At 40.9% G+C, this 16974-nt stretch overlaps 1 protein-coding gene across 3 annotated transcripts in view; it reads left to right on the top strand.

The window, feature by feature from the left end:
* The window catches only part of COL6A5 (collagen type VI alpha 5 chain), a 102779-nt gene that overhangs the window by 58048 nt on the left and 27757 nt on the right, over positions 1–16974 (top strand). For all 3 annotated transcript variants that reach the window (XM_036332646.1, XM_036332647.1, XM_036332648.1), the window contains 11 exons: positions 839–901; positions 2427–2489; positions 3005–3055; positions 3180–3215; positions 4898–4960; positions 6000–6062; positions 9150–9185; positions 9291–9327; positions 12393–12404; positions 13393–13880; positions 16067–16160. In XM_036332646.1, the coding sequence (XP_036188539.1) occupies positions 839–901; positions 2427–2489; positions 3005–3055; positions 3180–3215; positions 4898–4960; positions 6000–6062; positions 9150–9185; positions 9291–9327; positions 12393–12404; positions 13393–13880; positions 16067–16160 (1006 nt within the window). The remainder of the gene's footprint in view (positions 1–838; positions 902–2426; positions 2490–3004; positions 3056–3179; positions 3216–4897; positions 4961–5999; positions 6063–9149; positions 9186–9290; positions 9328–12392; positions 12405–13392; positions 13881–16066; positions 16161–16974) is intronic.

The following is a 16974-nucleotide window of genomic DNA, read 5'->3' as shown; positions in this document are numbered from 1 at the left end:
CTGGGTTTTACTCAGAAAGCACAGACCCATTGGATCAGCCTAAGAAAACATTTGGAAGAGTACAATCTTATTGATTCATGAACATTTCAAAACTTAATACATTACGTTTTTCTAACTTCTAAAAATTATCTGGGCCATGCAATGCTCCATTGACTGTAGAGATTTGAAATTGCCTCTACAAAGATCCCTTACTACTCAAATTTATTTAATACCCAAGTTCAGCTTTGAATTCAACCTCTGAATCTATTTGGTTCCTGAGTTTCTGACAGTGAGTAATGAGAGTTTGGGTGGTGAGGGATTCATATGAAAAATGTTCTGAATCTGTTCAGTTCTTCAGCGCAGCTGGTAAGAGTTCAGTAGGCTAGGGATACCAGTGTTTGCTCTGTTATCTTCCCAACATGCTTCTAAAAGACATTTTTGCCCATTTGCAGATTGGGAAACTGAAACACATTCAGCACACCACTTTGTGTGTGTGCATGGGGCCATGCACAAACGTGCCGATGGTACAGTATCTTGTTCAACAAAATCAGTGCATTACAACACATTGGCCACACTCAGAAATAGTGTGTGTTTAGTCAGAGGCGCCTTTTCTGTTTCTCTCTAAGGCCCCATGTGGACAGTGGTGTCCTTGCAGATGAAGACCTGTGGTGCTCTAGCCAGGACTGTAGCCTGAGTCATCTGGTTTCAGCCCAGATGTCTGTCTCCCTGGGTGGCTGGCTTCCTTGTTAAGAAAGCGTGCAGGAGCTATTGGAGATGACATGAAGAAAAGCAGGCCTAATCTAATGGGTTTTCTACGCGTTGCTGCAGCGTTCCATTTCCATTTTCCCTTTTTCCCCAGGGTTCTCCTGGACCAGCAGGAGCTGAAGGGAGTGTTGGAAGACCTGGACCTTCAGGGAAAAAAGTTTGTGTTATTTCTTATAGATTTCAAATACTGAGAGGGAAATTTATCTCCATTCTTTTCTTGATTTTCATATTAATTCTTCACATGTTTGAATCCAGATACCACCACCCACCCACCAGTTTTCTGCTAATAGATTGATGGGATTTTTATTTATTTGCTTGCTTATTTATTTATTTATTTATTTATTTAGAACTTTGAGGGGATGATATTGGTTAATAAGCTTATATAAGTTTTGAGTCCACAATTCTATAATACATCATCCGTATATTGCATTGTATGCTCACCAAAGTTTAGTCTCCTCCCATCACCATGTACTTGACCCATTTATCCCTATTCTCCTCTGACAACAAACAAACAAACATAACTCATTGACACAGACAACAGGATGGTGCTAATACATTCTTTTCCTCCCATGGAGAGGTAAGTGCTTACCTCTCCATGAAACTGCCCCATTTCGCTAGGATGGACACAGTGATCTCATCCATCATAAAACAGCTTTGAAGACCATGGTGGCAGAGTCGGGCTGAGAGTGGGAATTGGGGGTGGTGAAGGGAGTGTCATCTCAAATCTACTTGTGCATGTAGTTCTCTAACTCAGCATACCTTTTCTGGCCATAATCTTGCCGCCCTGTTTAAATCCTTTCAGCAGCTCCCTCCCCTAGGGCCAGCTCAGGAACCTGGAACCAGGGCAGTCACATGGGGGCCTAGCTTAGAAGGGCCCAAGCTTGGTTTAATGTTGTGCTGTCCTCATCTTGAAAGTCTTACTATTTGAACAGGAGGCCAGTGCTTTCATTTTACACTGAGCCCCACACATTATGTAGCCATTCTTAACTTCCTCAGGGCCCCGAGTAAAATCTCCAGACTTTCGGGTAGCTTAGAAGGCCCTTTGCTGATGGACCGTGTTTAACTGTAAGGCTTCATAGCGCCTCTCTCTCCTGCATGCTTGCCTGAGGCTTCTCACCAGTGCCTCCCCTCTACCTGCATTATTCTCTCCTCCTTGACCCTCCTTCCAGCTCACACATCTCATCCTTCCAGCCTCAGCATCCATGCTCCTTTTTCAGGCAGCTAGCCTCCCAGCCCCGCCAATTCTAATTTAGATTCCCCTTCTCTTTGCTGCCATCGCACCCTGAACTTTATCACACAGGTTTAGAATTGCGCATCCGTCTCTCTTTCCAACCAGGACCCCACTTACCATGTTCAGTGGTTTATTTTCCACAACAGTAAATAACCGTTGGATGGGCAAATGAACGGTTTTGCCCTAGAGTAACTTTTCCACTCCTTGCCTCCTCCTTCCGTCCTTCTGTAACACTGGGAAAGCAGTCCTGGAGTCCAGCTATGGGTTCTGCTGATGTTTTCTGCTTACCTTTGGGAAAGATCATTCATTATTTGTTTTCTACACCCCACCTCCTTACATAGCATTGAACTCTCCCTGAGAGCCCTGTCTCCCATCTAGTGGACAGAGCTTCCTACCCTGGGAGCTAGGTTTGACTTTTCCAATCTGAAACTCTTCTTGTCCCATTTATTAGGGAGAATCTGGAATTCCTGGAGATCCTGGGCTAGTGGGGCAACCTGGACAGCAAGGAAAACAGGTATGAAGTTTCTGGGCCCTTGTCCTTTCCCTGTTCCAAGTGCTCAGTTCTGAGGCAAAGAGAAGGGGGCTGACACCATTTGGGGGAGTGAAGGTATTTCAGCACCTCCTAATTATGTGGGGACATTTCTCCTATCCCGGCAGCTCTCATTCTATAGCCTATCTGTTAAAATGAGGAAGAACAGTCAGAGGGAAAGGGGGCATGCAGGGAGGGTTATGGATAAGTTAGAATGGGCATTTCAATATTCTAACCACCAACAGTGGCCATATAGGCACAGGTCACTTGAAAAACAGCACTACCCTTTTCTCTCCCCTTCTTGTAAAACTCTAGGGCAACAACAAGAAGAGGGGAGTAGGCCAAGAAATGGGCACCTGCTCTAGTAGCTCCAGCTGTGCAAGGGTCTCAGTCCCCCCTGGAAGCCCTCAGTGCTTCTCTCCTGACATTATAATCTGCCCAGTATAGACTACAATTAATTTTCAATTTTGAGAAATTAAAATGAACTGATTTGTTCACAGGGAGATTATGGCATCCCAGGCTATGGTAATATAGGACGAAAAGGAATACAGGTAAATATGGAAAACAATTACTTCTTTCATTGATGAAGCAAACCTAAAATAATACAAGAAAAAAAATGGTCATATGGTAGAAGTGTTGTGTTGACTTATTTCTGTTTTCTGTTGAACATTATAGGGCCCGAGAGGATTCCCTGGAGATATGGGGCAAAAGGTATTGTGCACATGACCTTTTTAAATTACCGTGACCATTAAAAAAATTTTTTGATTTATCTTTATTATTGAAAGTATTACAGATGTCCCCTTTTTCTCCCCATTAACCCCCGCCATGTTGCTCTGTCCTCCTCCCCAGGCCTTCACTGCCCTATTGTCTGTGACCGTGGGTTATGCGTATATGCATATAAGCATGATCTTAACCTTTTAGTTGAGAATTGAAATAAATGTATGGATCTCAAAGAAACAAAAACATAAAGCAAGGCAATTGTTTTGCCTGGGCTTCATGAAAAAAGGGCTGTGCTTATCCCTACGAATCTTTGAATTGGAAAAGATTGTCCTGTTCTTCATTGCCTGATGTCCCTTTCCTGGAAACCCTAACTCTAGGTGTCCTCTTGAGTTTAGTCCTTTGTCCTCTTCTTGATTTCTCTGCCTCAGGGATCTCATTTAAACCTTGGGTCTTCATCTCTGATAGGTGTGGATCAGGTAGTTGGATGTCATCTCCTGTGCACCAAAAGGACCCCCAGTAGGGGGCGTGTAGGAGACAGCCATCCATGTTTCGCTCTCACATCGATGTTTCTCTCTCTCCCTTCATCTCTTTCTAATAATCAATAAAAATATTTTTAAAAAACTGTTGGCTTCAGCTATTGCTATCTGTCCTTCATTTTTGTGGCCTTTATTTCTTCTCACCTGAAAGATTACAATATTCTTCTCATTGGTCCCCTACTTCCCACTTCTCCTGCTTCAATTAATCCCAAACACTACTATCACTTGATTTCCCCCCAGAGCATAGCCTTAATTTTGTTATTCTCCTGATCAAATAGCTCCAGAATTCCTCACCAGATTGAAATCCATCTCCATGTTCTACAACCAGACACACCCTTCATTTTGACCAGAGTAGTTCATGTTACATCTGTTTTATACACTGAAATTATGTAATAAGTTTTTCTTTTTTTAAGTGTCTTGCCTAGAAGAGTGTCTTCCATATAGTTGATGCTCAAATTAAAATTTAGAATATAGATTTTAAAAGGTGTCCAATCAAGCAAATAAAATTAACTATAGGAAAAAAGACAATATTTGGATTCTTAAAGTGCTTTTAATTGAAGAATTACCAAAAGAAATTCTTTCCTTAGGTAGAGAAGGGTGCAAGAAGGGACTATACAGATAACTGTTAGGACAAGAGTTCTCATTGTGGAGGATCAATTTTCTAATTTATTGAAAAAGGGGAAAAACAGCTTATTTAAATTTTGGGATAAATGTGAAATTAGCACATTGGTAAGTAAATGCTAAAATTAGTTCTCCCATGGTCAGAGTAAATTTTTTTTTGCCTTTAACTTTTTGAGAATTGATTCATAAATTTAGGAAGTAATTCACCATTTAGTATTTTATGTAGTCAATGTTTCATGTTTTTCCTAATTTTTGAGCATTTTTCTTACATATTTTTATTAACTGATTAGATAGCCATTATACATATTTATACATAAAAATTTATATCCTTAGAAAATTTTAAATAGTTTGTAGAATAAGTGTATCAATGACTTAGTTCTAAATGACAGAAATTGACTTTTAGTGTTTAATATCTGGTATAGGTATAAGATCAGCTAGGCTTTAGATTGGAGAGAATTATTTTTATTCTTTCACAGCAAATATTTCCCATTGACTTTCTTATATCTGAATCTTCAGGGTGAAATTGGAAATCCTGGAATTCCTGGGGAGCCTGGACCCAAAGGATTTAGGGGACGAAGAGTAAGTAGCCTATGATTCCAGAAATAAAACATGTTTCCTTGAAAACTCTGGCTTTTGTGTTGCAATAATAAATGTGGATTTTTTATCCATCCCAAGGACATCTAAAATTGCACTTCCTAGCTGTGTGCTCTTCAATACACCTTTCCTGGGTCTCTACTTCTACAACATGAGGGCTGAACTTAATGAGACCAAAGGTTCTTTTCAGCTCTGAAAGCCTATGGTTCCATGACTCTGAACTATTACAAAGATTTACAGATTGATATCTGGCTGTTTCAAGGATTGTTTGCATCATCCAGTCTTTTCTAAGGCACACATTACAGCTCAGAATATTGACCTTATGAGTGGAAATGAAGCTGACATCTTTCCACGGTGTCCCTGAGGGTTTTTTGACAATCCCACTACCCATAACCAAGGACATCTGGGATATTCATTTGACGGAAGGCTGTTGAGATCTAATTAGTGAAGTGCAGAGTAGAAGGTTGTACTTATTTAAAAACAAAATGTTGAGAAAACGTCCTTTCATTTTAAAGTTTGAATGGGATATCAGCAGTCATTATCAGCTGAAAGGGATGCAATTCAACAGATACTTTCCATGTAGCCCGGTAGATCTCATTAGCTCCATATCCATCACCTTAAGGTATGGGAATGACACAGCCCTCCTATTTACCCTTATGTATGTGGGCAATTATTTTTTGTATTTGATCTTTTGCAGATGGAAGGTTTTTTATTAAATCTCTGAGTGCCCTAGTATATTTGCTTTTATTTTTTTGCACCAATCGTAATTTAAAATTAATTTAGATTTAAATGTACAACTAGTGCCAGAGCAAAGAATGTCACTAAATGAAGAGGCTAAGAAGGAAATGGATGTTTGGCAATGATTAAGAATGGACATTTGTATTACAAGTAAGGAATTCACTGGACTTGAATTAGTAGTTGCTTTGTTAAAAATTTATTTTTAATTGTAAAGTCTTATTAAAACTGAGGTCAGGTCGTCCCATGGCTAGAAGATGTGGAAAGTAACACATATTTCCATCTGCAGCTCACTGTAGGCTTGAAAGGTTTAAAGGGATCTCAAGGAACGCACGGCCCCCCTGGACGGAGAGTAAGTATATCCATGAGGACTAAGTCACATGTGCTACTGGTTTCTAGGATGTACAATGGAAAGGGCATAGAATTTAAAGTCAGAAGCACTGGGTTCAAGTCCAAATTCTGCTTGTTACTAGCTGTGTGCCCTTCAGCCAGCCATGGAGTCGCTCAGTTTACCTCTAAAACAGAGATGACATATCCTATGTTAACCACCTCAAATGGTAGCTGGGAGGATCACATAATCAAGCATATGAACTATAAAGTTCAATGCAAATATTAGCGGCTACTATTTTTTTTTTTTTTTTACTGATGTTTTAAAAATAGGGATGGGTTACATAAGCTTCATAAAGTTTCATCCTGCGGGGCAAGTTGATATAGTTTCCCCAAACCATTAATATTACTTCCTGTCCTCAAAATATTTGGAAATATAACTACAACTTTCCACTAAGATTCCATCAAAAGAGAAATGTCACCTTTGGAAGCATTCCTGGACAGAGCCTAGCACCTCTCTCTCTGATAAATATCCATTTCTCTATTTTAGTCTCACTCATGTTATGGTAATGATTTATAGACATGTCTCTCTCCCCTGATGAGCACAGGCAGTAAGAACTAAATGTTGCCAGCACCTGTGTTTTGTGAAGGAGGTGCAGGCAGCATTGTGTAAGGAGTGAAGAAACTGCTTACCTTGTTTTGTGCTTTATGAATATTTTCTGACTACCTGGAGGAGTCCCTTACCTTGGGACTTTATAAGGGAAACAGATAACATGGGTGTTTTGTGGACGACTGAATCCATAGTAAAATGAGAATCGACCACCTATAATGGATACTCTGCTACAATCTTTTGTTTCTTTTGTATTAATTGGTAAATAGTCTTAGTTGTGTGGGTGAGAATCTAGTCTATGAACGAATCTGGTCCAGTTTGGATTTATCTCTTGCTCAGATTCTGGAGCTCCCATTTTGGAGGGATCCCATATTTTCCTGGCCTTGTGCTTGGCCAACTGACCTGGGAGAAAGCAGCTTCTTTGTCTCAGGCCCTTGATCCTCAGCCTCTTCCTAAAAACTTGCTCAAAGTTACTCTTAAGTCTTTTAGAACATACTCCCCAGAGTTCTAATCTATATTATAAAAGGCCAGTGGCCGTAACACCGTAATGACCAAACGACCAGTCACCAGGAGGTGCATTGATGGGTCTTGCAGCGCGGCAGGTCTGGGTCTCGCACGATTTCGCATGCTGGGCCTCTAGTCCTCTATAAGATCTGTAAGAAACTGTTCCTCTCTCTGTTTATGTGACTGTGCATTCTTTTCTGTTTTCTGCCGTAAGTTGTAAAGGGAAGGATATGACTCAGCATTATTTAATGAGATGCATAATTTCCTGATTTGGGTCAGGAATAAGATATTCTCCCATGAGTAGAATCATAGAATCATGGATGCCATGGCAGTTCTGGTTAACACCAGCAGCATAGTGGGGGGTGAGGGAGAATTCAGCATTGAGCAGACATTTAACTGGTTATTGGATGAATCAATGGACAGATGACCCAGTTGCCATTTAGAGCAAAGATTCTTTCATTGACATTTGTGGTTGAGCCAGTGAAATTGTACAAATATGAGCATGTAATAATAGCATTTTCTGAAGCCAGCATCTTAGCATTTACCAGTTGCTCAGAGGGGTCCATGTGTGCAAACATGTTGAGAGCCACCTGCCAAGAAGAAGCCAGATTCTGATAAAAGGAAGGAAGAGGGGAAAAAGAGAAAAGCTTAAGCTGTCAAGAAAGGACTGCCTTTCCGGGAATCTTCTCAGTTCATCTCAGTAATTAATTGTACTCCTTTCTTGTATAACCTCTCAGCATTTAAGAGCTTAGTGTGTCTGTTCTTCCTCTGTGTAAGGCTCATTTTCCAATGTAATTGTCTTTGGTTCTTTCACACATGTAGAGGTTATAGGTGCTGCCTGCATTTTAAATTCCTTGACTCTTTGTTGTTTGTTTAAAATGTGTTTTTATTGATTTTTTTTTTTTTTTTTTTTTTTGTAGAGAGAGAGAGGAAGGGAGAGGGAGAGAAGATAGAAACATTGATGATAGAGAAACACCGTTTGGCTGCCTCCCGCACGACCCACACTGGGGACCAAACCCCGACAGGGAATCGAACCATGGGGAATTGAACCACGACCTCCTGGTTCATAAGTCTGTGCTCACTCACTGAGCTACACCGGCCGAGCTCAAACTCCTTGATTCTTAATAAATCTGTATCTCTGAGTTCTCAATAAATTCCTTCTTGCCATGCTTTAGGAAGTCTTCTGTTTACAATTTCAAGTTTTCTGATGAGAAATGACTTCTAAGGGTTCTATCTTTAGTACAGATATCTTTAAGAGATATAATAATTCAGTTTTCTCTGAGCAGACTAGCTTTATTGATCTGACAGGAAACAAAGAACTTGACACTCTTGATTTAAGTGGGAAAGAGCATTGGAACCTGCCCATTCAGAATAATTTAATCCCTCTCTGCCAGCTGCACTTTTAAGAAAAAAGGTTTTCCATCACCACATATTTGACCCATTTACCCTTTTCTACCTCCACCCCGCTTTCCCTTTGGTAACCACCATACTGTTGTCTGTGTCTATGAGTTTTTGTTTGTCTGGTTTGTTCACTTGTTGCTTTCTTTTTATATCCCATATATGAGTGAGATCATATGGTTCTTGACTTCTTTCATCTGACTTATTTCACTTAGCATGATAGTCTCAAGATCCATGCATGTTTTCACAAATGACAACATTTCATCTTTTCTATGGCTGAGTAGTATTCCATTGTTTATGTGTACCACATCTTTATCTAATCATTCATCGAAGGACACGGGTTGTTTCCATGTCTTGGCCACTGTGAATAATACATGTTGACAAACATTTGTACTCCTTCACCATTTTTGAAATTTTCCCCAAATACCAAAATGGGGTCATTCATATTCAGAGATTTCTGTCTTTCTGAAATAAAATAAATGTACCCAAGAACATAATTTTTAACTAAAAAAAGAATGAAGGTATTTTCCTTTGCTTTTGTTTTGACACTAAAGACTCCAATTCACATAGCAATAACTTGCTCTGGTTTTGTTTCCTTAGGGCCCTAAAGGCTCAGCGGGGATGCCTGTATATTCTGTATGTATCTCCTTATTTACAAAAGAAAAACCGATCAACCCACTGGCAAATAAATATGGCCACTCTGCTCATGTTTCTGTCCTTTCTCTCTCTCTCTCTTTATAGCAATGTGATCTGATCCGGTTCGTACGGGAACGCAGTCGTGAGTATCTGTGTGTCAGGGAGCAAGAGCATTCGTGATTGGTGAGGGCACTTAGGTTGAAGGCAGTGTGGGCATGCGTGATTCACTGGTGGGGAAGGCAGACATCCCCTGCAGCAGGCTTGTCCTGAGTGCCTGCTGTGGGAACAGCTCACTTCAAAGGTGGGAGAAAAAGGGGTATAAGTAAATGGCATGCAACATGCCTATGGGGAATAGAGACTAACTCAAGAGATTTGTGAATTAGTTCACACATTCCTATGACAATAATGTACAAAGGCCTGAGAGAACATGGTATTAAAGGGATGTGCATGGGAGTTTGGGTTTAGTTGATTAGTTACTCAGTTAATGAAGGCTCCTTAGATGGGGATAATTGAATCCTACTATGGGGAAGTGATGGGGACTGGCAAGACACAGTTTCAGCAAAGGAATGAAGCAGAAGTCAACAAATAGAGGGGCTGTCTTCTTTATGAAAAGGGGGATATAAGGTAGAAAACACCCAGTAACTCATTTCTAAACAATTATCCTAAGGAAATAAAGCAAAACAAGGGAAAAATTATAGGTACAGATGATTGCTGAAATATTCATTAAAGCAAAATAAAGTGTACCCTCCGACTCTGTACACTTATTACATTATTGTGCATCATCTTCTGATAAAATATTAAGCAGATATAGTTTTATGAAGACAGTCAGAATATGAAAAATATTGCCATTATAGAGCAGAAAATTAAATTGGATCCTCATTATGTTTACATAGAGGTAAATATATATACATAGAAATGAGTACTGGAGAAGAAGGTAGAAAAAGTGTAACAACTTATTGTGTTAGGTGGGTGGAATTTTAGGTGATTAGTCTTTATGTTTGCATTGTGGCTTATAATCATGCTTATACAATCACAATAAAAAATGTAAAATGGGAAAATTGGAGAGAGTTTACTGAAGGAGACTGGACGAAAACATAGCCATTGTAAGTGTGTGGCAAGGACAGAACAACAACTAAAACAAATTTAAAATCCCTGTAAGGCCAGATGGGGAGAGGCTTAGTATCACTGTGGATCAGGAGGCAGGGGAAGGGTTGCGAAGGGAAATCAATTGGTAGGAAAACGTGATGACTTGAAACATTTTAGAGGAAGAGGAACGCTGTGTAGGCCCTAAATTGCTAGGAAATGAGGCAGCGGATGAAATGGGGCAATAATAAAGGAGAGGATCAGGGAAGGAGGCTCAAATGTTGAAGTCACTCAAGTGTTTGTGGTCCTTAGAGTCACATGGATGGATGAGGTTCCAAAGAATGGAAATCTAGAGACAGAAACAGAACCCCAAGGGACGAACCCAGGATGGGGCCCGAGTCCTGAGCTGGTGGCCAGGACCCTAAACCCCAGAATGGAATAAGTCATCTAGAGGCTGGGGGGAATGTGGAGAGAGGTGTATGGTTGAGAATAAAAGAGAAGGACCCAAATGATTAGAGTTTTGGAGGGAGAGCCATAACAAGGATTTTTAGAAATAAAACATTTAAAAAGAAACACTAAATCAGCGGTTCTCAACCTGTGGGTCGCGACCCCTTTGGCGGTCGAACGACCCTTTCACAGGGGTCGCCTAAGACCATCCTGCATATCAGATATTTACATTTCGATTCCTAACAGAAGCAACATTACAGTTATGAAGTAGCAACGAAAATTATTTTATGGTTGGGTCACAACATGAGGAACTGTATTTAAAGGGTCAGAAGGCTGAGAACCACTGCACTAAAAGAAGTCACCTGGTTTCACCCAGGCCAGTGTGGCTCAGCTGGCTGGGCGTCATCCAGTGCCCCAAGGGGTTGCTAGTTCGATTCCAGGTCAGGACACATGCCTGGGTTGCAGGCTCGATCCTCAGTGTGAGGCGTGCAGGAGGCAGCCGATGGATGTTTCACTCCCACATTGATGTTTCTCTCTCTCTCCCACTCCCTTTCTCTTTCTCTAAAAACCAATAAAAATTTTTTTTGTTTTTATTTAAAGAGGTCAACTAGTTTCTCCAAAGTCACCCAGGTTCAAACCTAGACGGGTGTGTCTATTTCTAGCGCCTGTGCTTTTAGCCTCATAGCTGGGTTGGAGGTTAACAAATAAAATAAAAAAGTTCTCTGTGAAAAACAAAGGGATCTGTTTCAGGCCTGGAGATGCAGAGCAGGCTGTGGGCTATGTGTGCTGTCTGCTGGCAGAGGCTAAAGGCAAAAGCTGCTGGTAGGGTTGATGTGAGAGGAGCATGCGCGGTGGGACGGCAGGAAGGGAGGCCAGTGTGTTGTCAGTGCTCATAAAACCTTTCATTATATTGGAGTGACTCGTTGCTTCCTAGGAATTGAATTGAGTAAAATGAATATGGAAATTGTCAGGCCCGTGCTTACTTAGAGATTGACTGACGTTCCCCTGCTTCATCTGACAGAGTAATTCACTTAGAGGAAACCAGAGCTATTTTACTCAGGAGAAACCCTTGGGGGCTTTCCCTCTGCTCTCTAGTTACTGAGACTGCTCAAACGCAGGAGCTGTATTTTTTAGTCCAGACAAAATTCATTTGGAAATCCTCACAGTTCTGCAGGAAAATAGAGCTTCCCAAGGTGTTCATCAGGGAAGAAAATAAAACCCCGTGTTTTAGCCTTGCCTTGCTGAATGACTCTCAGAAGGCTCTAAGAAGAGATACAAAACAAATTGGATTTTAGCTATCTCGCCATTTAATCAGAGGCCCATCCATCCTGCTTCTAAGACAAGTGATCAGTGTTTCTGATTTCAACCAAAATTCTGCTCAAGTCTGCTGCCGTGGCTCACAAGGAGAAAGGGTCGGGGAAGGTCACACATTAATAAAATTCTGTGTATGGACGTCTCCCTCAATCCTTCAGCCGTGGCTTCCCGTAAGTAACTTAAGCATTAGCCTCGTGTGTAATTAGAGTCAAGCCAAATATTAAGCTTTGTTGAAATTTGGTTGTTTTGGGTTAGGTTTAGTATGTGTTCTGAAACCATCATTGACTTCTCTCTCTCTCTCTCTCTCTCTCTCTCTCTCTCTCTCTCTCTCTCTCTCTCTCTCTCTTTCTCTCATTTTTATAGCTTGTTGGAGAGGTGAGTATTCTTATCATACTATGTTTCTCGCTGAAATTATTACTGTGTTCTAACAAGACCAATTTGAAGAAACACTCACCCCTGTGGGATAAAGGACGTCTTTTTTATGCAGACACTTCTGTCTTCTGATTTGGACAATAACCGTCCATGACATATTTGACCTGGTTGTAAAATAATGACCTCCCCCACCAGATCCCAGCCCCTTCACACTGTTGTTCTTTCTAAGTTCTGTCAGAATTTATAACTAAATTTGGTCATGGAGTAGGCCCCGTGTTGCCGAGGGATTCGGTGACAGGGCTCCCTGGCTGACCATATTCTATTGGTCTGTTTGCTGATTGACCCCTGGATACGGGCTTCTTGGACAGGCAGTGTCTCTTCCCTCTGACCCACACTTTTCATCTCATCAGTACCCACCGTGCATCTCCCTGAGCACCCACCACTTGTCAGCCTGACCCTGCCATGAACGGTCTTCCCGCGGCCTAGACTGCAATCGGTGGTGCATGGCGCCTTAGATCCGTTGGATGACATTGCCACTGAGGCCAGTTAGGTCAACTTCAAGCCCCTGGTCTCCCACAGGCCTGCTAAAGTAGACCTGCGGGGTCGTTGACCTTATCACAAAGTATGGCACCATACACTTTAATTCTGAAACAAAACAAAACTTTGTACATGTAAGCGCCCTATAAAAGTTTATGAATTAGAATTAAATCTGCCAGGTACCCTGCTAGACAGACCCTAGGAAAGGGAGGCTGTAAAGTCTGCACTTTATGTAGCCAGATATTAATGGTCTATCTTTATGCAACATCTTCAAGCTAGCAGAGCAGACGCCGTTCCTTCCTTTATGCGTAGGTGCCCCCAGTTCTAGAGCTGTATGTGACACTTGCATTTTCCTAGACCTCGGTGTGAGCCAACCTTACTAGAGTAAAGGGATTGGGAAAGGCTTTTTGGTCCAGTGAGATAACTTCATGCTTCTGTTTTTCATTTTTTGTAGAAAAGTGTCCGGTATATCCAACAGAGCTGGTATTTGCCCTGGACCAGTCCCATGGTATCACAGAACAGAGATTTAATGAAATGAGGGATGTGATCATTTCTATTGTCAATGACCTTAACATCAGGGAAAACAATTGCCCTGTGGGAGCGAGAGTTGTTGTGGTTTCCTATGACTCAGGCACCAGCTATCTCATCCGTTGGTCCGACTACCATACCAAGAAACAACTCCTCCAGCTTCTTTCCCAGATAAAATACCAAGTCCCCACAGAAGCCCAAGACATCGGTAATGCGATGAGGTTTGTGGCCCGGAACGTTTTCAAGCGGACGTATGCGGGAGCCAACTTGAGGAGGGTTGCCGTGTTTTTCAGCAATGGACAGTCATCCAGCAAGTCATCCATCATCACGGCCACCATGGAGCTTAGTGCCCTGGATATCAGTCCAGCAGTCTTTGCTTTTAATGAAAGGGGCTTCCTGGATGAGGCTTTTGGGGTAAGAACTTCTCTTGGCAACTTCATCTTTAAGATCGCGGTACTAGCAGGATGGCAATGGTGGGGAGTAGGGAGAGATCTGTGGCCTCTTGAGTCCCTCTGCAGTTTACACAGCTGTCTGGTTGCCAGGGTCCATCAAATCCAATATCAAATAATAGCCGTCAATAATAATAGCAGCCACATTTGTTCAGCTCTTGCTGTGTGCCAGGCACTGTCCCTACAAATGTATGCACATACTCATACGTTGTCACAACCCTCTGAAGTCAATGCAGTGTTATCTCCATTTTAAAATTAGGAAACTGAGGCCCAGAGAGTTTGAGTGACTTCTCCAACTTTGTACAGCTACTACAGGGCTAAACAAGATTTGAACCCAGGTCTGTTGATTGAAAGGGCTGAGAATACGGTGCTCTGCCAGCCTTCTGCCAATCTGATTCTCAATATGTCATCTGTTCCCTGTATCTCATTGAACAGCTGGTCTTAACCTGTCATGGATGAAGTTTAGGGGCTCTTTGAACCCCTAATGTGATATGAGACATTTGATGTATATGAACATTTTTCCCAAGAGTGGTTCCTTCCCTTTGGATCCACAGATTCTTATGGGATCAGTGCTTCCTTGCACTTCCCCCCCAAACTAAAAAACTTCTCCATCTACTGTTCTACTAATTTTTCAATATGCTCAAATTATCCATGGAATACATGTTTCTGGAACTGTGTGAAGCCCTCATGTCATCCAAGAGTTTCTAAAAGTCTGTTTTCATACAAATACTCATATTTCTACTGTAAAAAAATAATGAAGAGAATCAATCTGCTCATAATGCACCCAAGAATCTTTTAGAAATAAGAGGCCCGGGAGAGTCACAATAGATCCTGACAGGAAGGACTATAAAAAGTCAAAGCTTTTTCCTCTAAGAATAATTATTCCCAACATACAAGATAGTGTACTTAATTGTTATGGTATGGCATACGTCCCCCCACAAACATGGAAGGTGGAGATTTTATCTCATCTGTTCATTTCTGTACCCCAGCACTGAGAATATTATAGGCATTCAATAAATATTTGCTGAACGAATAAATGAGTGGATGAATGACGAACACAGGTTATACTTCTATGAATAGACTTCCTTGATTTACCAAGGTAGCATTTAGTCTTTACATGGGGAACCGATAAGTTCAAATACAAAAATAACACCCAAAGTATCCTATTTTATAACAAGTAGAGAGTAGGAATGTAGTAAATACTTTCAAACCATAAGGCTGGAATGATTATAAATATTTCCAAATGTCCACTTTGCACTTTACAGAAAAATAGAAGGTGTGACTTTCCGAACCCTTTAATTTCCCAGTGGAGATGGAGAAAAAAATATAAGCATCTTTGTGGATTGAGGGATACCTTCATCACTACCTGGGAATGATAGCTTTATCTCCTTTTAATAAAAGTCTCCACCTTGCACAATGCCTCACAAGTAGTAATTGTCTCAAGGAATGATTGAATTAATTAATGCTACACATTGTCCACTTTAGTGAGTATTAATGCAAAAAATGTAATTAAGAAACACAAAATCAGGAGTTGTACAAACAAGAATTTTGCATAGACTCAGTGCCTTCTGTCTACTGCCTTTTAAAGCTGACTTTCAATTGGAATTTGTGATCGGGAAATCCCCTGGACATCTGAAAGATGTGCCTTCTTTTAGATAGTGTGATCAGGGTGGACATAGTTGGGATCACTCCTTAACGAGACCAAGGAAAACCTGTGAGTGTAAAATTTCTGCAGGATCCAGTGTCAGAAGCTGATGTGCAGCACATAATCAGTCGGTGCATAGTCAGAGGCATGTAAAAATTCAGTGCAGAATTGCAGGCTTGGAAATAAGAGTGAGATTTTATTACCTGACCCAATGCATGAATCTGGTGGTGTCTTGTGCCAGTTTTCTCAATAGAAAATAGGGATGCTATTACCTGTTCTATAATCTTCTTTGAATTATATTTAGGATAAAGGGGAGTGTGTGTCTGTACGTGTGTGTGTGTGTGTGTGTGTTTAAAAATGCATTGAATAGAGCAAAAGGTTATAAAAAAGTAATGGTAATTGGTTGGGTGTTTTTCAAATTAATCTTTTAAGTGGGTGTATAATGGCTTTCTAATAACTAAAAAAAAGTGAGCAAATAAGCATATTCTCTTTTTTTTTCAATGCAGTTTGACAACACTGGAACATTCCAGGTGATTCCAGCTCCTTCAAGTGGGGACCATGAACCATTAGAAAGACTTCAGCGTTGTACCCTTTGCTATGGTAAGACCAGTGAGAAGAATTTATTGTGCTGAAACACTTAAATGCCCTCTGGATGAGTTATTAAATATGAATGACTTTATCAGAGATTTCTATTTTTTCTTGAAAATTTCGTTTTAAGTTTTCCAGTTTTCCAACACCATATGTCAGGGTTTCAATCTCTGTAATATTTGCAGTTTCCAAAGACAGTGAAAATTGGTTTAGAAGATTATTCCAATTGATATGGCTTTTCTTGTGGACAGTTTGATAGTTTGTATCAAAAGCCTCTAAAATATTGAAAATATTTTCTGAGTTTGAAATGACTCATACATTTCAAGTATATATGCTACCCACACCTGCTTTTAACAAGACCTTCCCATTTGTCTGCTAGTTGCTACAGAAATATTGGGACATTGAAAATACCTCATTAAACAAAATAAACTGATGAACAAAATAGACCCAGAGACATTGAAGCATACAACAGACTGATTTAGTTCAGAGAGAAGGTGGGGGAGGGTGTGGGTAAGAGATTAACCAAAGAATTTATATGCGCATTGCATAGCTCATGGTCACAGACAATAGTGAGATGAAAGCCCGAGGGGAGGGGGTGCAGAGTGAAGGGGTCAATAGGGGAAAAAGAGGGACATCTGTAATACTGTCAACAACAAAGATAAATTAAAAATAAATAAGAATAAAGATGCCGAAACCGGTTTGGCTCAGTGGATAGAGCGTCAGCCTGCGGACTGAGAGGTCCCGGGTTCGATTCCGGTCAAGGGCATGTACCTGGGTTGCGGGCACATCCCCGGTGGGGGATGTGCAAGAGGCAGCTGATCGATGT

This window comes from Myotis myotis, unplaced genomic scaffold (genome assembly GCF_014108235.1).
Source record: "Myotis myotis isolate mMyoMyo1 unplaced genomic scaffold, mMyoMyo1.p scaffold_m19_p_13, whole genome shotgun sequence".
Taxonomy (NCBI): domain Eukaryota; kingdom Metazoa; phylum Chordata; class Mammalia; order Chiroptera; family Vespertilionidae; genus Myotis; species Myotis myotis.
The sequence above is the reverse complement of the archived record's forward strand: the minus strand, read 5'-3'. Positions and strand labels throughout refer to the sequence as shown.